This window comes from Triturus cristatus, chromosome 5_1 (assembly GCF_964204655.1).
Source record: "Triturus cristatus chromosome 5_1, aTriCri1.1, whole genome shotgun sequence".
In the NCBI taxonomy this organism is placed as follows: domain Eukaryota; kingdom Metazoa; phylum Chordata; class Amphibia; order Caudata; family Salamandridae; genus Triturus; species Triturus cristatus.
This window is the reverse complement of record NC_140587.1, coordinates 329,758,547-329,780,660: the sequence shown is the minus strand read 5'-3', so window position 1 is coordinate 329,780,660 and position 22,114 is coordinate 329,758,547. Positions and strand designations below refer to the sequence as shown.

Here is a 22,114-nt window from a genome sequence, read left to right as displayed (position 1 = left end):
TGGCTCGTTTCCTTAGAAGCTCTCGTGCTTCCTGCAGCAAACGTGTACGCTCCTTTATGAATTGTACTCTGCCTCTTGGCTTTCTGTTTGGAGGCGTTTTTCTAGGTCTATACAGTAACAGTATTGTATGAGGTTTAGTATCCATTTGTCTGATGTTATCTTTCTCCACTCCTGGAGGAAGTATTTTATCCTGCCTCCTACTGGTGTTGTGTGTTGGAGGAACTGTTGTTGATCTTGATTTGGTCTTTGTCTTGACTCTTTCCGCACCCCTAGAGATATTGGCTGGGTGTGCGTTGGTCCAGCTGAGGAGTCACATGGATGAGGGTTGACGACTCCCTCTCTGCCTGTTTCCCCTTCCTTGGGCGCGCCCTCGAAAGGATTGTCCTCGGACTGGTTCTGCCAGTTTTATTGCTGCTGTCCCTGGTTACCTCCTTGATAACCTTGTTGGAATGTTTGGTGTGGTGCCACAGGTTGGTGGTTCCCCCTACCCGTTGGCCTCCTTGATGGTGTCTCTCATACCTCTGAACTGCAGCACCCCCATGGACCTAGCTTTTTCGTTGTCCTTTTTTAGTTGACTCAGTTTGTCATCAACTGATGCACCGAACAGTTGTTATCCATTGAAGGGTGTATTGAGGATGTTGTTCTTAACTTCATTCTTGAAGCCCAAGATCCTAAGCCAGGCAGGCCTCCTTTCTGTTATTCCAAGCATCATCTGCCTGCTTGATGTCTCCGCTGCGTCTAGGGGAGACTTCAAACATGTATTTGCCATGTTTTTCCCTTCATCTACCAGGTGGCTCGCCCTTTTCTGGTATTGTTCTGGTAGGTGTTTTAGGAGTTCGCCCACTTCTTCCCAGTGCTGGTTTGCGTGTCTGTTGATGAGCGTATTGGAATTGGCGATGCGCTATTGTATCGCCGCACTTCTTTTCATTTTCCTACCCATTAGGTCCATCCTCCTGCTCTCCTTGTCTGGTGGTGGACTAGTATTTGTGGGTATATTTGCCCTCTTCCTAGCCGTGGATGTGATGATTGAGTCGGCTGGTACTGATCCCCTAATGTACATGGGGTCATTTGAAGAATGTTTATATTTCTTCTCTGCTCGTGGAGTTACTGCTTTACACATAGCAGGTTCCTTGAAGGGCTCCTTCCCCTGGTCCAGCACTCTTGGGAGCATGGGCAGGAACTGGCTTCTAGTCTGTGATGGCAACAATGTCTCCAAGAGGAAGCAAAATTGGGGTTTTTCTTCCTCTAGCTGCCCTCCATGTGTGTCTGTAGCTCTTTTGATGACCTGATTGTAGATCCCTATGTCGTCTGGCGGCGAAAGCCTCGGAGGATCGGATTATACACCCTCTTCCGGTGATTCGGCGTCGAGATCTTGCCACTGCAAGTCCTGAGTGTCAGAGGATGTAGAGCCCTGGTAAGTTTGCTAGTCTTCCTCCCCTTCGGCGTCGCCGTAGTACAGCTCTTCCTGTTCCTCTCCAGGTTCTGGTGTGGTCGGTGGTAGAATTTTCTAGACGTACTTTTCGGCTTCGGGCATGGTTTGACGGAATGCTGTAAAATTTCATTTTTTCGTCTAAGTCTTTCTTGCGCTGTAAGATGCTTGCCATTTCGGCTTCGAGCCTTTTCTTTTTTTCTATCTCTGCCAAGTGTTCGGCGTCGAGGGTTTCGGTTTATCTCTTCGTGGTTGTCGACGTTGTACCCGCTTTCAGTCCTTCGTTTTTCGACGACGAGGCCTCCTTTTCGCCGCTGTAAGGAAGTGGGTTTCTGTTGCAGTAACCCCCCCACTTTTTGCCTGATAACGGATGCACTTTTTCTTGGTGTAGCCCTGGCCTCCTGCCAATCAGGTGCCCAGGGCCTGTGTTCCTTCCCTAAAATCTGCCTAACAGCCTAAAGCCAATTGGCATCTCTGGCCACATGTCAGCCCCTGGTAAATGGTACCCTAGGTACCCAGGGCCTTGTGACCAGAGAAGGCCCCTAAGGCAAGCAGCACTTCTTGTGCCATCCTTAGAGGCCCTGTACCCTGACACACACACACTGCCTTTACAGGCTGAGTGTCTTGGTGCAGAACAAAACAGAGTCGACATGGCACACATCCCTGTGTGCCATGCCCACAACACACACTGCCCTGGCATACCTCAGTCACCCCTCTAGCTGGGTGCCCTATGCCAGGGGTGTGAGCACAGGTGCATGAGCCCTATGCCCCTACAGTACCCAGGTCCATTCCTGAGCACTAAGTGCAGTGCTGCCATTAAAGAGTATATGGTGTTGGGAGGTAGTCAATACGAACTCCACAGCACCATGATGGCTACACTAAAGACTGAGAAGTTTGGTATCAAACTTCTCAGCACAGTAGACCCACACTGATGCCAATGTGGGATTTACTGTAAGATGCACGACAGAGGGCAACTTAGAGTTGCCCCTGAACCTAACCTACAATCCACATCTTGTCTGAGGGGCTGCCTAGGCTGCCACACAGCAGACATGTTGCTGGACCCCTGGGTAGAGAGCCATCCGCTCTCCTGGGCCTACAACAATGCACATCCTGGGCGAGGTGCTAGGTCTCCTCCCCCAGGATAGGTAGGGGAAGCTTCAAAGGCATGCCACCTTTGTGAGCTTCTCCAGGCCACTTGCTGTACTCAGCAACTGGCCCCTACCGGTTCTAACACCAACCCTGGCGGGAAGACTGCCGAGAAACCCCAAGGAAGGAAAGGGGGTGTGCCAGACTGCCAACCCCACCGCTCAGGTGGGGGAGGCGAGGTGAAGCACATCTCCGGGCTCTCGCCTTCTTGAAGATGGGAAACCCTGCACAATCAGGACTAGGCTACTGCCCCCCTCTCTCAGGAGAGTGGCAGGATAGGGGGGGGGTGTACCCACCCCAGGGAAGGGACCCATTGGTCCCTGCCCTTTACCTACCTGTAACGCCCATAAATTTAGTATTTAGGGGCACCCTGAACCTTCCTCCCTCAGATCCAGATTCCGAAACAGCAAAGAAGATCAAGAAACAAGAAGACCTGAAGTGCAGCTGCTAACAAGAAGAAGACACCAACTGCTTTGGCCCCAGCCCTACCGGCCTGTCGAACCTCCAACCGGCCCCTGCTAAACCTCGGCATCTCCAGTGGTCAGCAACCTCACAAACCCTGGAGGACCTGGCTACCTTGTGACTATAAGCAACTGGTACTCCCATGAGCAGTGGTACTGCTCAAAGCAAGTAACTGACCCCTGGCATCAGCCAGGAACCGCGAACCCTGCACACTCTGCACCCGCCGAGCCTGGCCTGTGCTGGAGTGGACAAAGACCACGAGTACGTCCCCCCCGGAGACTGTGACCCCAAATCCAGCACCCAAGGACCCACCTCAACGCTCCTGACGAGGCCTTGAGCCTCAAAACCAGGGACCCCTCCAACCGCGACCAGCAGAGGGTAAGATTTCCCGACGCCAAAAGGCACCCCTGCACCTGGCGGACCCCTGTTCCCAACTCCTGGGTGCTTACCTATCCTCCAACTACCCAACTCACCTCTCGAAGTGGTGGTCGCACCTGAAGAATCCTCGACCCCGAGCTTGCAACCTTTGTTCGTTCTTGAACTTCTCCATTGAAATCCATTGAGCGCCCGACGGCTCACAAGCACCATGAACCCAGCCACCCGAGTGGCCCTGGCAGTGCAACTTCTACTCTAACCTACTTCCCCATTTGCCCTGAGCAAGTGACCTGTAGCCCAGCTCCCACAGCCGCGTGGCCTGCTAGCCAGCAGCCACCAACCAAAGGCCCCCTGCCTCCCATGGGAGAACATTGGGCCTAACTCACTCTGCACCCTGCTGCCCCTGTGCCGCTGAGGGTTTAACAACTGTACTTACCTGACCCTGGGAGACCCCAGAGTCTATGCCCAGAACCTTAACTCTGCCGGTCGAGTACTTACCCAGAAGCCGATAACTCACTTTTCTTCCATAGTGTAACGTTGACTGGTTTCACTTGGAAATTCTTCTAAGTGTCGCATTTTGAAACTTTAAAATATTCATCTAAAATCAGCCGAATTACGAAAACGAACTTACTCACCTGTTATCAGGCGAGATCCCAGGGCTGGATCTTGGTGCCCAGCACCGACCCTCAAAAGTAATTGCAACCGTACTTACCTATAACTTGATTTTCCTCCATAGGATAACATTGCCTGGTTTTCACCAGAAATTCTTCGAAGTGTCGATTTTGCAAACTTACAAATATTCGTTAAAGATCGCCTGTATAACAAAAACACATTCTTTCAACTGTTTACAGGAGATGCCCCAGTGTTGGATCCAGGAACCAACACTGACTTAGAAAAAGTAACCATAACCCCACTTACCTGCCAAGTGAATTTCCTCCCATAGGATTACATTGGTGATTCTATGTGAAGAAGTTTGTCAACTTTTAAAATACAATAATATTCCTTAAAAATCCCTACTGTAACCAAAACGTTTTTACTCAACTGTTTACAGGAGATGTTTCAGGACTGAATCTAGGATCCAGTCCTGTGGTAAGAAAAGAAATCCAAAAAGGAATCAATTGCATTTAACTAGAAATTCCCATTGGGCTCAATGTATAATTGTGTTTGAAATTGTGTTGGCTATTGCAGCAACTGTAACTATTGCATTCAAAAGTCTATTGCCTATTGAACAGTATTTATCTAAAGCCTCTCATCCTGAGAAAGTATATTTTGATAGCTATTGTTGGTTCTAAAATAAAACAAGCATATATTTTTATATACAAACCATTGGCCTAGAGTTCAGATCTTGAGTGTGTGAGACCATTTGCTGACTGAGTGTGTACAACAAATGATTTACACTGTCCTCTGATACTGCCTTACTGCTACCACTTTAGAGAGTAAGGTTATATCTAACTTTAGCCTCTGCCAAACCTCTGGGAACTGAGGACTCTGTGCACACTGTACCTATTTGGGAACAGTATATACAGAGCCACTTTCTTACAGACGCCTTTCCCTTTTCTTGGGATTTCGCCGGCTGGGAGTCCTTTTCGAAGGAACAGACTGGCTGTTTGTCCTTGGATGCAGTTGCAGACTTCTAGTGCTGCGACGGCAGTGCTCCCTTCAAGGACTTTGACTCACTTCTGTGAGTATCAGTGGAGTGTTTGGGGTTCGACGACTCTTACCTCCTTAGGCTTTTTCTTTTCGACCTCGACGACTATGGCGTCCTCCGGTCCTTCGGCGATGTTGTCTTCCTCTCCACTGAAGAGTCCCAAATCTTGAAGCGATGGAGGTTTCCCCTGCCCCTGCATGCTGTAGTTTGCTCTTCTTTGCCGCTCGCTTACTCTGAGGGTCTTTGGGGTCAATGTCACGTACGCGTTGCAGTCCTCGCTTCGATGGTCGAGCGGTAGGCAGAGATTGCAAACTGGGTGTTGGTCCTTTCACGCGTACTTATGGTGGCAGTTTGCACAGCATTTAAAGGGAGTTTTGTCCATCACCGTGCCTAGGGAGCCCCCTGTGTGTGCATTCTCTGGAGAAATGTCGAAGTCTTTGATGTTCTCTCCTCTTTCGTCGACCTCTCTACTCGACTTGTAATTCAGTATCTTCTCCGGTGATCTTTTCAATTTTTCGTCGATTCTTCTCTCCAAAGTTTTGGAGCTCCTTTACTGTTGATCCAGACCCAACGGCGGAAAAAGAATCTAAAGATAGCGTCCAAAGGTGGGAGCTTCCGAAGGGCGTCGACGCCACGAAGGACACCAAATGGTGGTATGTCGACTCCCACCTGGGCCACGGGAAAAGAAAAAAAAAAAAAAAGAAATACTACAATTCCGGATCCAACCACTAGATGGCGGAATAATGAACAGCATAGTGAATCCAGAAAGATTCACGCTACAAAACACTATATTGTGTTCAAGTGTTAGTTCTTTTAGATGGTATACAAAGACTGAATGCACAATGTGGGTACGGACACGGAAAGCTGGCTTAGACGTCAGTTTATCAACAAGTGAAAATGAAGTGAGTTGTCCTTTATGGATTGTCTCGTGCACTGAGAGAATCTCCCATGGTGTACTGTGATGTTTGTGTCAAAATTATGATGGAAACTCAGCAAGAGAATAAACTGATGTTCAAAAATGCATAATAAAAAACCTAAATGAGAATAGGATGCCCATTCAAGGTCAAGAAATGTGTCTCTGCATGAAGAATCTAATACGCAAGAGTTTGAGCAATACTAGAGACTTTCCAAGAAAGCAAGACTTAATTCAGATAGCAGGGCCTCTGTTTCAAGACTCCCGCTTGAAATAACATATCTCCTGTGCAGCTACTGGTCATGGAAATCCTCTGGGATTTCTAACTGTAAGATTACATTCAGCTATAAAATCAGTTGTGCTGTCGAGGTACTTGTACACAACTCGGTGTCAGTGTCATCCTGCGATATGTTTCAGGTTTTGTGCTCTGGTACGCTTCACATTTGGGAGGCCTTTACTAATGAGCTGTGCATGAGTACTTTTGCTTCTGCATTTGTCAGGTAACAATTAGTTGCCAAGCGTGCTTGTGTGTGGTGTATCTTGGTGTTAAATGGTAAATGTGCACCATGATAGTCAGCAATACGCCATATGTGTGCGATGTTGGATGAATGAAATGCGTTCCGGTTCATGCGTTTTGTTGAAGAAATCACATGTATAAATCAAACAGTGATAATTCAGCTACGACAAACAGATGTGTGGCTCTGGAGCCCGCATAACAAGTAATTGACTCCTTAGCAAGAAAAATCACACTGAGTTCTAGCCCCTAATTTTTCAGTGCATTAGTAATAACTGAATTCCAAGCAGCCAGCTGAAATTCAGAACTTAATACATCCTATCCTTTACAGATGAAGGATATCGGATATCAGGACTGCTCAAAAGCATCTCAACAATGTAGACTCCTACCCAATAGATTATTTTCATTGTCCAAAAAAATAAAAATAAGGTACTCCCTATCCTGGTAATGAAACTGCATCCAGAACTCAAGAAATAACTTGGTTACTGGCGTTTGTGGTAGCTAAACAATTTCTCACAGAATAGTGAATGAATATGAAATGCTGGCGCTGTCATGTCCTGGCGTTCAGGATTCGCCTGACTTTGAAGCCCGTTTCAACTCTCTCACTGACTCCTGGACCATGCTGACTTTCTCGCTGTTAAAAAGAAGTGTTATGGACTCATGCAGGAGATTATCAACGAGTGTCCACAATGAGTCCCATGATGAAGTAGTAGATGTTCTTGTAATGCCTGCTCAGCCATGCTTTATTATCAGGAAACTAAAACTAACCAGTGCTGTGAACTTTTAGGAGGTGAAGATGAAGCATGCTCACTGACATACCACAAGCTGGCCTAGTGAAAATGCCCACACAGCCAAACGGATAAAAGTCTCATGAATGTGAAGAGGAGCACTAGATACAAATCTGGAGGAATAATATGTGCATTGCCAGTCAACAGAAGAAAGGTACTGCCTCGGCAAAGGCCGAATTGGGCATGTAAGTGCAGTAGATCAGAAGTGGGAAATCAGGCCACTGGTGAGGTCAATCGAAAATCAGTAGTCGATCGTGATTTGCAGATGACTAGCTGAGGGGATTGGATCCAACATATTGAAGAAACTGATCCAGTACACACTACTGATACTTGCAATTATGCATTCTCCTCCTGTTTTTAGCAGAGAGGTGTAAGGACTTAAAGGTGCAGTCTGGTAACGCCCAGTTAAATAGCAATGCTACAGCAGTTGGGGATGCTTGGACTGAGACTTCTCACCTCTTGATTGAAAGAACCTCTGCATTCCATCTTTTCAAAAGATAAATGATGGCTTGTAGAGACAATTTCACTAGTATAACATACAGTAAATGAGAATGCTGCTCGGATAGTATCAGCCATATGAAGAACCTGAATGGGTGAATTTTTTCAGGCAGAACTAATCCTCAGTGAGCCAGATGTCAGGACCATGCGTGTCAAAACCCCTTTCAGAGGGCCACGGGCAGACGGGAACTAGTGGGCCCAAACGTGGTTGTTGTGGCTTTTACTCCTGATGACCCAGGGTCCTAACTATTGGGGAGTTTGCTGGGGAGTTTGGTGAGGAGGCGTGTGCCGAGGTTAGGGTGAGGGGAGGTAGGTACAAGGTGTAAACCGACTCAAATAAAAAACAACCTCAGTAATCCCAAATAAATGAATACCTAACCACATATCTGCTTTAATGAAAAAATAAGTATTCATATTTACGCCCAAAGTGAAATACGACATACAAGGAATAATACACACATTCTTCTTGAAACCGGCGCTCTAGCATTGTCGGGGTAAATCAGAGTACCACTTCCCTGTCTAAGGACTGTGCTTATTTTCCATTAATGTGACAAAATATTCAGGTTAGGCCCTGCTAGCAAGTACAAGGCTTAGAAGTTCCACGATGGCTTCTTAAAACTCAAGGTGCCTCAACGCTATAGCACTTTGTCAGAGCAAATTCCACCAGTGGCTCGGTGGCCCAGCAGTCAGTCCTACACGCTTTCAATGGAGCTGTGGTTCAGTAGGCCAGGGAGCAAGTCAGCAGCTTGGCAGTGAACAGAAGTCTGGATGATGTGGACAAGGCAGCAGGCACCCATGAGGCTTTTCAGATCACGTGGTAAGTCTTCCCTAGGCATGCAGCAGGTTTCAGGTGCTTCTGGTGATTTTATCGATTCTCTGTTTCCACGGGTCACAACCTGCTAAACATCACCAGTCACACACTTCTCCAAGGAGACAGTCCTCTGTTTTCACCATGACCCCCAACTGGCATGGGGAGGGGTTTACAACACACACAGCGACAGCCCTATCACCCTCTCTTGGGTGACAACACCAGACGTCATCGCAGCCCCCCACCAGGCACACATGGTCGCAAACAGCACCCTCAAGTGGATGGCCCGATCGGTACAACGGTCCTCAAACTTCACAGCAGCCCCTACCTGGGATGTGAACAGCAGCACCTGGGCGGACGGCCCGATTAGTACAACGGTCCTCAACGCAGACCCAAATCTCACACTCTGCTTCAGGGGTCCAATCAACAGGATCCCCACTAGAACTCGCTCCCTCCAGATACTCTCCTCCTCACTGGGTCCTCTGGTCTCTGTAGGAAGGCATATTCCGGTGCTCAAGTCTCTGGAGCGAGAGGTCTCGATTCTCCAGGGTGATGTCCCCTCACCCAGCAGGAAGATCAGAAAGCCTTAGTCCCCAGTGGTCACAAGAGGTAGACATCATGCTGTGCTTCTCCATGCTGATGTACAGCTCCAGTTTGACAATTTTGGAAGACTCAAGCTCACCCTTTTATAATCCATTTCCAAACAGGTGTGATTTAGTGTCTTAGTCTTTGAAGTTTGTGGTGTTGGGGTTGCCCCCTTTCAAAATGCCCACTCCTCTGTCCTGCCTGTTGTCTAGGAAAGAGTCTGTCACAGCAACAGACACTCCAAACAAACATGATATCCCCCAACACGCCATGGAAGTGACTAGAGGACCACACATTGCTATTTCCCTTAATAATATATGCCTGTCAAAAGGTTATCAAGGCACCAAGTACTATTCTTTAGGATTCCCTGATCAGTCCCATCTCCTTTGTGAGATGTGCCCAGGCCCAACTGATCAGTGACCTTTTCAGGATCAAAGAACCGCTTGGAAGTGCAGGAGAGAGACTGGCTCTCCCTTCCTCCAGTGTGTATACTACCGAGCTCTCAGGAATGCAGGCAATATAACAAATCTGTCTTGGAATGGTTCATCCACCTTCAAACACCTTACTCAAGACCCTGGGCTTCCAATATGGAGCCCACAAGCTGCCTTGCACTGTGCCACACACAAGTACACTACATTATAACGAACATTACAGTACACACACTGCACAGAGCTACACACTAACATGATGCAGGTTAAGGGTGAGTTAGGTGCACAACATCGAAACTTTACATGAGTGGGTCGGTAGGCCTCACTCAAATGACACAAATAAAATGAATATGCTACTTACCAGTATGCATCTGTTCTTGGCATGTAGGGCTGCTGACATTCATATCTGTGCATAGATCGCCGCCTAGTGTTGGGTCCGGATGTTTGCACGTTGTTGTCCTGGAAGAGTCTTCGAAGTATCCTGGGATAGGTGACTCCTCCCCTGGACTACAGTGCGCATGGGCATCCTCTCCATCCTCAGATTGTTTTTCGCCATTGTGGCAGTGATGGAGTAGATACAGAAAGTGATGACCATGCTTACAGTAATTCTGAGAGCTGCAGCTGCTACAGGCGCCGGGGAGGAGGGAGGGCGATATGAATGTCAGCAGCCCTACATGCCAAGAACAGATGCATACTGGTAAGTAGCATATTCAGTTCGAGGCATGTGGGCTGCTGAATTCATATCTGTGCATAGAATACATAGCAGTGCCCTCCATTAGCGGCGGCTACCAGTGCCAGCTGCAGCGGTCTGAAAAAGAGTTTTGAGAACAGCCTGTCCTACAGCTGCCTGCTGTTTTGATTGCACATCTACACAATAGTGTTTGGTAAATGTATGTGTAGTGGACCAGGTGGCTGCTCTACATATATCATGCAGGGGAATGTTTCCTAGGAAAGCCATGGAGGCCCCTAACTTACGTGTTGAGTGGGCTCGTGGGGGAATCGTTAATGTGCGTTTAGCCTTTTGATAGCAAATTTGAATACATTTAACGATCCATCTGGCTATACCTGCTTTGGAGATAGCGTTACCTTTGTGGTGTGGCGCAAAGGCAACGAAAAGTTGTTTTGTCTTCCTAAAGATCTTAGTCCTGTCGATAAAATACATGAGGGCTCTCTTCACATCTAGTGTATGGAGTGCTCTTTCTGCGACAGTTTGTGGGTTTTGAAAGAAAACAGGCAGTTCAATAGTCTGATTCATGTGGAACTGCGATACCACCTTGGGCATGAATTTGGGGTTGGTACGTAGTACGACCCTGTTGGCGTGAACCTGTATAAATGGCTCTTGAACGGTTAGTGCCTGGAGTTCACTAACTCTCCTCAAAGAGGTGATCGCTACTAGGAAAGCTACTTTCCAGGTAAGAAATTGAAGCTCGCATGAGTGTAGAGGTTCAAAGGGTGGACCCATCAGGCGTGTGAGGACCAAGTTGAGGTTCCACATTGGAGCCGGTGGGTGGCTTGGTGGAATGACTCGTTTGAGTCCTTCCAAAAATGCTTTGATGGCAGGCACTCTGAATAGAGAGAGGTGCTGCCTAGTCTGCAGATAGGCTGATATTGCGGTCAAATGGACACGTATAGAGGTGTACGCCAGATTGCATCGGTATAGGTGTAAGAGGTAACAAATTATGTTTTGTATGGATGCGTCTAGCGGGTTAATGTCATTATTAGTACAATAAATGACGAACCTTTTCCATTTGGCTGCATAGCAAGCTCTGGTAGTGGGTCTCCTGGCCTCCTTAATGATGTCCATACAGTCAGGTGGCAGGTTTAGGTAGCCAAACTCTATGACTTCAGGAGCCAGATTGCCAGGTTCAGCTGTTGCGGATCTGGGTGCTGAATCTCTCCATGGTCCTGCGTTAAATGCGCGGGTTTGATCCGCAGCCGTTGATGCGGCACCACGGAATGTTCGAGAAAGGTGGTGTACCACGGCTGGCGTGCCCACGTTGGAGCAACCAGGACGAGTGTCAGTGAGTGTTGTCTGAGTTTGCGTGCCACCAGCGGTATCAGTGGTGCTGGGGGAAAAGCGTACGCAAATCTGCCGGACCAGTTCATCCATATCGCATTGCCCTGCGACTGCGGATGTGGGAACCTGGCGGCAAAGCTTTGGCATTTTGCGTTTTCGCTTGTGGCGAATAGGTCTATCTCTGGATGACCCCACTGCTGGAAGTACGGTTGGAGTACTGATGGGTGTAACTCCCACTTGTGCATCTGGTGGCTGTGTCTGCTGAGCAGATCCGCCATCTGGTTGTCCTTGCCGGGGAGGTGTTCTGCCATGAGGAACATGTTCCTCTGAATGGCCCACTTTCACATGCTCTGAGCCAGATGAGACAACTGTGGAGTGTGTGTTCCTCCTTGCTTCTGTATATAGTACATGGCGGTTATGTTGTCCGTCCGGATCAACACGACTTTGTTGCACAAGTGTACTTTGAATGCCTTCATTGCCAGGAAGATTGCCATCAGTTCCAGAAGGTGGATGTGCATCTTCTTCTGTTGTGTTGTCCATAGTCCCTGCACTGTGTAGTGGAGTACATGAGCTCCCCATCCCTGGAGAGACGCGTCCGCTGTCAGTATTATTTGTGGAACAGGCTCTTGGAACGGTCGGCCCTTGCAAAGGTTTTGTGGATTCCACCAATGCAGAGAGTTGTATGCCCGACCGCTCACCAACACTAGGTCTTTCAGCTGTCCTTGAGCCTGATTCCACTGACGTGCTAAGCACTCCTGAAGCGGGCGCATATGTAGTCTAGCGTGTGGGACTATGAAAATGCAGGAGGCCATCATGCCTATCAACTGCATGAACACTCGCGCAGGAAGGGAGTGTTGGGGTTTGAACTTGGAAATCAGCATTTGCATGCTGTTGATCCTCACTAAATTTGGCTGAGCTGTGGCCGCCAGAGTGTCTATAGTCGCACCTAGGTACTGCTGTACGTGTGCGGGCTGGAGATGGGATTTTGGGTAATTTAGTGAGAATCCCAGACTGTGAAGGAGGTGAATGGTGCGGGACATGTGGCTGGCACATTGCTGGGCTGACTTTGCTTGAACGAGCCAGTCGTCCAGGTAAGGGTAGACGTGTATGTGCTGCCTCCGTAGATGTGCCGCCACAGTAGCTAGGCACTTTGTGAAAACCCTGAGTGCTGTTGTCACGCCGAAGGGAAGGACTTTGAATTGGTAGTGCTGCCCCTGAACAGTGAACCTGAGGTATTTTTTGTGTGAGGGGTGAATGGGTATGTGGAAATACGCATCCTTGAGGTCCAGTGTGGCCAGGAAGTCTCCCTGTTTTAGCAGCGGGAGGACTTGCTGTAAAGTGAGCATGTGAAAATGCTCGGAGAGAATGTAGCGGTTCAGGGGTCTCAGGTCTAATATAGGTCTGAGTGACCCGTCCTTTTTTGGTATTAAAAAGTACAGGGAGTACACCCCCGTACCTTGCTCGTGGACGGGTACGACCTCTATTGCGCCTTTTAGTAGCATGCTTAGCACCTCCTGCTGTAAGAGCGTTAAGTGCTCTGAGGACATAGGACGGTGTTTTGGAGGTATTGTGGGTGGAGTTGAGGTTAATTCTAGGCAGTAACCGTATTTGATAATGTCTTTGACCCACCTGTCCGTGGTGATGGAGTTCCACGTGGACAGGAACCTTTGTAGCCTTCCCCCGACAGGTGTTAGGTGGTCAGGAGGAAGGGAGAGGGCGTCACTGTTTGTTCTTGGGGGAGGACCTGGTGTTGCCGTAACCGCGTCCTCTGCCCTTTGTGCTTGAGCCACGATAACCACCCCGGGAGTTTTTATCGTAGGTGCTTTGTGTGTTGCCTTTGTTGTAGGTTTGCTGTGACCCCTGTCCTCTACCTGCTCCTCTATTTCCGGGGCGACGAAAGGAGCCGCTCCGAAAGGACTGCGTTTGAAGAGCCCCCATGGACTTTGCAGTGTCCGTGTCCTTTTTTATTTTCTCTAGGGTGGTGTCAACCTCCGGCCCGAATAAGTAGTCGGGGTTGACAGGCTGGTTGAGGATGTTATTTTGTACTTCAGGTTTGAATCCGGAGATTCGCAACCAGGCGTGTCGTCGCAACATGACGCTAGTGTTTATGGCTCTGGCAGCTGTATCTGCGGCATCCAGTGCACACTTGATGGATGCGTTTGTGAGGAGTTGTCCCTCCCTGATGAGGATCTCTGCACCTTCTTTGAATTGGTCAGGGAGATGTTGGAGTAATTGTTCTAGTGTGTCGTAGTGTGCTCGATCGTAGCGGGCGAGGAGTGCCTGAGTATTGGCAATGCGCCATATATTAGCTGCCTGGGCCGCAACCCGTTTGCCGGAGGTCTCTAGCACCTTGGACTCTTTGTCCGGGGGAGGAGCATCACCTGTTTGCGAGTGTGCCCGTTTGCGAGCATTCGCAACTACAATGGAATCTAGAGGTAACTGGCCTCTAATGTAGGTAGGGTCCCCAGGCGCCGACCTGTATTTCTTGTCGATTCTGGGGTTTATTACTCTTGCACTGGTGGGTTCTTTGAAGATGTCCTTTGCTGGTTTGAGGACACCCTTTAACATGGGTAGAGTTTTTAAATTCCTTTCTGAGGATGCGAAAGTATCCATGAGAAAGTCGTCCTCCACGGTGTCAGAGTGGAGTTGCACCCCATGATTGGCCGCAGCACGTTCAATTAGGGCGTTGAATGCGGCAGTGTCCTCTGTGGGAGATGTTTTTGCTCCATAGAGTTGCGGGTCCTGTGTATCCATAGGTGCACTCGAGTCTACAGGGTCATCCCAAGCTTGGTCAGGGTCCTGTTGGCCTTCAGGGTCCATCTCTCCGGGGTAGGGGACGTGGTCACCCATGTAGTCCTCCAAAACGTCAGTGTCGGAGTGTGTGGGAGAGAAGGACTGTGGATCCTGGTAAAAGGAGTGGAGAGGTTCGGAAAGAACTGGTTCTGAAGTCACCGGCAGATTTTTCTTAAGCGGGATCCGGTAGGAGTCCAAAGCTGACTCTGAAGTTATTCTCCTTTTGTGGAGCACCATCCTGCCGGTGTCGGCGTCGATGACATGTGACGGAGACGACTCCGCAGGAGAGCGTTCGGCAGGCGTGAACGTGGTGTGGGTGACCCGTGTTCTGATTTGGAACAGTTTTGGGGCCGTGGATGGCGGCAGGCCAAAAGTGATATTGGTCGGTGCCGAAGAGGCCGTTGGAGCTTTTACCGGCTCGGAGCCTGACGTGTCCTGGAGGACTGCTTTGTGTTTGGTGCGTTGCGCAGCAACGGTCCGCACCTGGAGTGCCATCGAGTCCTTCGTGCCGGCCGTTTCTGTAGAGGCGGGCGTGGACTTCTTCGGTGCCGGCGAGTCATCGAGTCGAGGGGCGGCAATGGCCGTCGACGTCTTTGATGAGTGTGCCTTTGGTGGTGCTGTCGAAGCGGGGTGCGACGCAGCAGGCAGTTTGACCTTTGGGGTCGGAGCCGATTGTGTCGGTGCCGGTAGCTGAGGAGGTTTGGTGGCACCGAAGCTCTTTTACCGTGTGTCGGCACCGACGTCGGCTGCTGCAAGCTCGGCACCGAAATCTCGTTTGGTGCGGTCGGCGCCGACTGGTTTTGCTGGCGTCGAAGGTGTGGTGGGCCTCGATCCGACCAGCGTTACTTTCGGTTTCTGTTGAACCAATGCAGCTTTCGGTTTCGGTTTCGAAGAAGGGAAACCAGCCTTTTTGGGTAGTAATGGATGCCGCGGGGCCGAAGAACTGCGGGATAGGTCTTGGGTAAGGCCCGAAGGCGATCCCTCGACCGGATCCATAGACTGGCTCACTGGGATATCCTCAGTCTGTACGGGTAGGCCTTGCTCGTCACCGGAGCTACTCTCTTCGGCCCCTAAGGCCTCATTGTAGTCTCCTACCTCGGTGTCGGCTTCATCTCTGGAAAAGAGTTGTTCTTCGACGTCTTCCGATACGGAGTCGTGTTCGGAAGCGGGGCTGGAGGGTAGGTTCTCCACGTCTTCGACATCTTCGTCTTCGGCGCTAACGATGTTGGCTGGGGCCGGTGCCGCTTGCTGCGCTTCGAGTCTTGCTGCTCGTCGATTCCGAAGAGTCTTCTTGGATCGGAATCGGGCACAGGCCATACATGTAGATTCGTCGTGATCCGGTGAAAGGCATTTGTTGCACACCGGATGGACGTCGATATGGGGATATTTCGCATTGCATACAGGACACCGCTTGAATGGTGTCCTCGATTCCATCGTTGATGAAGGGTCGAGGGTCGGGGAAAATGCGAAAAAGTTGGTTCTGGAAGTTAGTAAACTAACAATATACTATCGATACCGATCGGGAACAGTACCGACGCGAACTAAAGGCCTTTTGGCCTGTAAAAAGTTTTTCCTAACTTGAGTCAAGATAAGCACATCCGAACCCAATGGCGGAAAAAAACAATCTGAGGATGGAGAGGATGCCCATGCGCACTGTAGTCCAGGGGAGGAGTCACCTATCCCAGGATACTTCGAAGATTCTTCCAGGACAACAACGTGCAAACATCCGGACCCAACACTAGGCGGCGATCTATGCACAGATATGAATTCAGCAGCCCACATGCCTCGAACTGGCCTATTCACTCTACTGAACATCATTTAAAAAAAATGGCATGCTGTCACGATCATGCTTTTGTTAATTAACGCTGGGTAAGGAGTAGATTCTTACCTGTAACTCCAGTTCTGTAGTAGGGGTATCTCTGTGATAGTCATAATCATGTGAATAGTCCCGCCCATGTGCGTGGACCCCGGAACACTTCATTAGATATATTCTCTTAAGTTGTCCTCTTCTGCAGTCCTGCAAAGACACTTAAGAGATGAAGAAAGACAATAATGCAGCCTAAAAACAGCTAGGCTACGCTGGCCATTACTTCATCCTGAAGTGAAAAAGATAGCCAGGTAACAGTTAAATGTAACTATTCTACTGAGTTTCACTCATAGAGAAACTCCCCTTCACAAAGATCTTTTGTTCATGATAGAGATGAAGGGTTGGACAGACAAGCCCCATAGGCTGCCATTATGTGTCTGTAAATGGATACTGTGCCTTTAAGAATCCTTCCAGAGACCCTCGGTATCCCGTGATGCACAGCCAAAGGCTAGTTACTTCCAGTTCTTTTTGAAGGCGTATAAAGCAAGGTCTGCTAAATTCTGGAAATACTGTTTCATCCACCGGGGAGGAGGTTGGGTTGCTTATGACTATCACAGAGATACCCCTACTACAGAACTGGAGTTACAGGTAAGAAACTACTCCTTCTGTAGTAGGGGATCTCTGTGTATAGTCATAATCATGTGAATAAAATAGCAAGCCCATCCCCAAACAACAAACCCCAGCGGTGGAAGAAACAAACAGACCCACTATTGTGCAAATAGATTCCTCAGTGAAGCCTGCCCAACCTGAGCATCTGCCCTGGCATCAGAGTCCAGGCAGTAGTATTTAGTAAAGGTATGGACTGACTTCCAAGTGGCAGCCTTACAGATTTCTGCAATAGGGACATTACGGAGTAAAGCCGCTGTAGCAGCTTTACCTCTGGTAGAGTGAGCCTTAGGCTTACTAACTAGAGTCTTGTTGGCTTTCTGATAACACAACTGAATACAGAACACGATCCACCTGGAGATGGATTGCTTGGAGGTAGCACGACCAGTCCTGACAGAGCCATAGTTCACAAACAGCTGATCCGATCTACGAATTTCCTTATTCTCATCTAAATAGAACTTCAACACCCTTCTAACATCGAGAGAATGAAGGGATCTCTCAGCAGGAGAGGAAGGATGCTGAAAAAATGTGGGTAAAGAAATCGTTTGATTCACATGAAACTCCGACACTACTTTTGGACGGAATTTAGGGTGAGTCCTCATGAATACCTTTGAAGAATGAAACACCGTGTAAGGCTCTTGACAACAGAGAGCCTGGATTTCACTCTGCGAGCCGATGTTATGGCGACAAGGAAAGCTGCCTTCCAGGACAGATGCTGATGGGCTCAAAAGGCTCCCGAATCAGTCTAGAAAGCACTACATTAAGCTCCCACAGAGGTGAAGGACGCCTAATGGGAATAAACACTTTCTTCCAACCTTCCAGAAAATCTTTGATGACTGGGAGTTGGAAAAAGGAAGTTTGTATAGGACATTTCCTATACGCAGTTAAAGCTGCTAGGTGAACTTGAATGGAATGAAAATTCAGGCCAGATTGAGCCAAATGCAGCAAATACGGAAGAATGACCTCCTCCTTGCAGGAGGTAGGATCTGCATTCTTCGAGGTACACCAAATGCAAAATCTCTTCCACTTATATGCGTAGGAAGTCTGTGTAGATGGTCTTTTCGCTTCTTTTAATATCTCCATACAGTTCTGAGTGAGATCTAAATGTCCATACTGCACTAGCTCAGGAGCCATGCTGCCAAATTCAACAACGAGAGGTTGGGATGCACCATCTGCCCACCAAACTTCGTGAGAAGGTCCGGCAGATACGGAAGCCTAAGGTGTGGCAGGAGAGACTGGTGTAGTAGATCGGTGAACCACCACTGACGGGGCCACTCCAGAGCAATGAGGATCTTGGCCCGTGATTGGGAAAGTTTGATCAACACCGTCAGGATCAGGGGAAACTTAGAGAAAGCTGTTCGACCAGTTGATCCACAGTGCATGCCCCAGTGTCCCTGGCTGGTAGAACCTGGAGGCGAAGTCGCAGCATTTTCTGTTTTCCACAGTGGCGAACAGATCGACCTCCGGAGTTCCCCATCTGTCGAATATTTCTTGCACCACCTCGTCGTTTAAGACCCACTCGTGATTTTCAAGAACGAGTCTGCTGAGAGCGTGTGCCTGAGCATTTTGAACAAGTCAAGTCCCTGGCCAGAAGCCAATGCCAGATCGCCTGGGCCTCCAGAGACAGTGGGCGAGAGTGGGATCCCCCCCCTGCTTGTTTAGATAGAACATCGTCGTTGTGTTGTCTGTCTGTACAAGCAGGGAACTGGTGCGAAAGGAAGGCTGGAAAGCTTGCAGTGCCAAGTGAACAGCTCGAAGTTCCAGGAAGTTGATGTGATACGTGGACTCCTTCACGGACCACCTGCCCTGTATCTGTAGGTGATCCGAATGCGCACCCCAGCCGTGGAGAGACGCATCGGTCACGATGGTCTGTGTTGGAATCTCCTTGTGGAAAGGAGTCTCTCTGAGGAGATTGTGTGGAGAGCACTACCATCATAGAGACTGGATGGCTTGCTGTGACAACATAAGTCTGTCCTCCCAACTCCCCTCTTTCTGGTTCCACTGATCCTCCAAACATTCCTGCAGAGGCCGCATTCAGAGTCGTACATGAGGAGTGGGAAAAAAGCATGAGGCCATGGAGCCCAGGAGAGAGCACACCTTCCTCACCACCGGGAAGGGTATTGTCATGAGAGTCTGAGCCTTCCGAAGGATTGATAAGCGTCTCTCCTCCGAAGGACACACGCTTGCCTTGTGAGTATCGATGGAGGCTCCCAGATACTGCAGACACTGGACAGGAGTCAGGACAGACTTTGAGAGATTGATGTGTAGACCCAAACGATTCAGCAGAACGGACGTCCTGTTGAAATGCAGTTGTGCTTCCTGAAACGTGGCTGCCTTGATCAGCCAGTTGTCCAGGTATGGATAGACGAACACTTAGCTCTTCCGGAGGTGTGCTGCGACTACTGCCATGCATTTTGAAAAAGTCCTGGGCTCTTACTTCAGGCCGAAGGGCAGCACTGCATATTGGTAGTGATTGGTGCCGACCAGGCACCGTAGGAACTTGCGATGTTTCCTTGCTATGGGCACATGAAAATATGCGCTTTGCAGATCTATGGCACATAGCCAGTCTCCCTGATGCAGCTGAGGGTAGATCTGATGCAGGGATAACATGCAGAACATTTCTCTGCAGATCCATTTGTTCGCTTGCCGCAAGTCGAGAATGGGTCTGAATTCGTTCTTGCCCTTCTTGCGTACCAGAAAGAATCTTGAATATAGACCTTGTCCCCACATGGTAGGAGTAACCAGTTCTATCGCCCTTTTCCTTAGCAGGTTATCGGCCTCCACCTGAAGCTCGCGCAGCCGGTGTTGAGAGCGAACTCGAAGTATCGATGGAGGAGGGCTGGTGAAACGTAGACAGTATCCATTGCGAACAATACTCAGCACCCAACTGTCCTGAGTTATCTTTTTCCACTCTGCCAGATAATTTTGAATGCTTCCCCCCACCGGAATGGGCAACAGAAGAGGGGGAAGTAACCCTTCAGGGCTTGGAACCCGCGGGGGCTTTGTTCCCTTCTTCTTCGTCGTCGAACATCTCGTCGGGGGTGTCGCCTCGACGGCGAGCGCCGATATCTCCTTGACCCAGATCGACGGCGATGGTGTGTCGACATTGACCAGGATGTGCTCAACATCGACCTCACCCGAGGCCTCGAAGTCTGTCCCCTCGGCGTTTATCTTCGACGCCGCTTCGACCCAGAGCCCTGAGTCGAAGGGGAACATATCGTCGTCATACCTGGTCTCGACATCGATGTTGCCTTTGACGTCGACCGGGACCGGCGTCGTTTTTGAGCCTTCTTTCGATTGGGGAGCCCCCCAGAGGCCGACACATGGGTCTTGGAGGAGGACTGGCTCTCTAAATGCCCAGATGTCCCACCTGTAGCCTGTTATCTTCTCTGCTCCAGGCCTTGAAGACGAATTTTCTCCCTGTCACACAGGGACCTCCTGGATAAGGATTTACAGATGGCGCAGGATTCAGGAACATGTGAAGTAGGTAGACAGAGAATACAAACTCTGTGGGCGTCCGACTTGGCCTTCTTCCTGACACATTCAGGGCTCTTGTCGAATAAAGATGGCATTTTGACAAGAAAAATGTGGGCTAACTGCCCAAAAAAGGACAGCAAAAGGAAATAAAAGGCAAAAGACGTCGAGTAAAACACTCAGAAAGCTTAATTATTGAAAATATACCACTCATGGTAGAGCTCAAAGAACTGAAAGTAACTAGCCTTTGGCTGTGCATCATGGGATACCAAGGGTCTCTGGAAGGATTCTTAAAGGCACGGTATCCATTTACAGACACATAATAGCAGCCTATGGGGCTTGTCTCTCCAACCCTTCATATCAATCATGAACAAAGAATCTTTGTGAAGGGGAGTTTCTCTATGGGTGAAACTCAGTAAAATAGTTAAATTTAACTGTTACCTGGCTATCTTTTTCACTTCAGGATGAAGTAATGGCCAGCATAGCCTAGTTGTTTTTAGGCTGCATTATTGTTTTTCTTTATCTCTTAAGTGTCTATGCAAGACTGCAGAAGAGGACAACTTAAGAGAATATATCTAATGAAGTGCTCCGTGGTCCACGCACATGGGCGGGACTATTCACAGGATTATGACTATACACACAGATCCCATACTAAAGAAGGATAGTCGCTCTTTATCACTAGCAGAGTAGCATATTATGTGCCCCTCCCGGTCAAACAAGATCACAATACATGAGGCAGGCCTAGGTCAAGGCACACATGCATGATAAGTGTTCAATTATGATGCAAAAATCGGTAACAAGAATCCAGACATCACTGCAGCTGGGGCACTCAGTACAGAGGTGCAGGTCTATCGCCACGCAGGGGGCTTTTCCGTCCCAACAACATTCATTGAAGCACCTATCAAGCTCTATCTTATGCGCCCAGCATCTCCAAAATAAGTGAGTTTGAGATCAGCAAAAGTGCAGTCACTGTGAAAAATTGTTGCCAGCAACATTAAAGAATTGGTTTAGCATTATAGGGTAAATATACTTTAAAGTTCTTTCAGAAAATGGCACACTAGGTGTTAAATATGACATGTTAACAATCACAATATGCAAAACAATACAGGCAATCTAAACTAAATATAAATTGAACAGAGGAAGCTGAAGACACCTCTATTATTACTATGTTAGCTAAAAGGAAGACCAAAAGGCAATATACGAAAGAACAGAGGGAATTCACTTTATTTAGAGGGCGATCTAACCGTGCAATAAAAAATGCAAACCTTTCAGCAGAAAAGTCCTTCTCTTTGCAAATTTCCATCAGTTTAGGAGCCAATCTAAAAGCTTTCAGAGAAAGGGATCCTTGTGAAGTCTTGATGGGATCTAAAAGAAATAAAATTGTGTTAAAGAGACATTATGTTCAAATCACAAGTGCAGATCTAAAGTGGCTTTTCAAACTCCACAAACAATGTTACAGGACATGGATACATAGAAAGAAATCCAGATAAAACCCATGGGTCTAAATAACCATTAACGCAACACAAATGAGCTATCTGCAACTTAGCTGTAGTGAGTGGTCTTCTATGTAGTATCAGGCATTAAATTCCTTGGAAATGATTAAAGCACTGTAAACAATTATCTAATTTGGTATTTTATCACAATGTGCTGTTCTAACTACAGACATTGCCAAAACGTCTGTCGTGTCCATAAAACTATAGTAAGCCACAACACACTGATCACAAGCCAAGAACATCCTACCTATTGAAGGTAAAGAACAAGAA

The 22,114-nt window shown here is 48.5% G+C and overlaps 1 protein-coding gene across 1 annotated transcript in view; it reads right to left on the bottom strand.

Moving 5' to 3' along the window:
- Positions 1 to 22,114, bottom strand: part of EIF3H (eukaryotic translation initiation factor 3 subunit H) — a 359,943-nt gene that overhangs the window by 120,328 nt on the left and 217,501 nt on the right. The window contains exon 4 of the mRNA XM_085605071.1: positions 21,617 to 21,716. Coding sequence (XP_085461197.1) covers positions 21,617 to 21,716 — 100 coding nt within the window. The remainder of the gene's footprint in view (positions 1 to 21,616; positions 21,717 to 22,114) is intronic.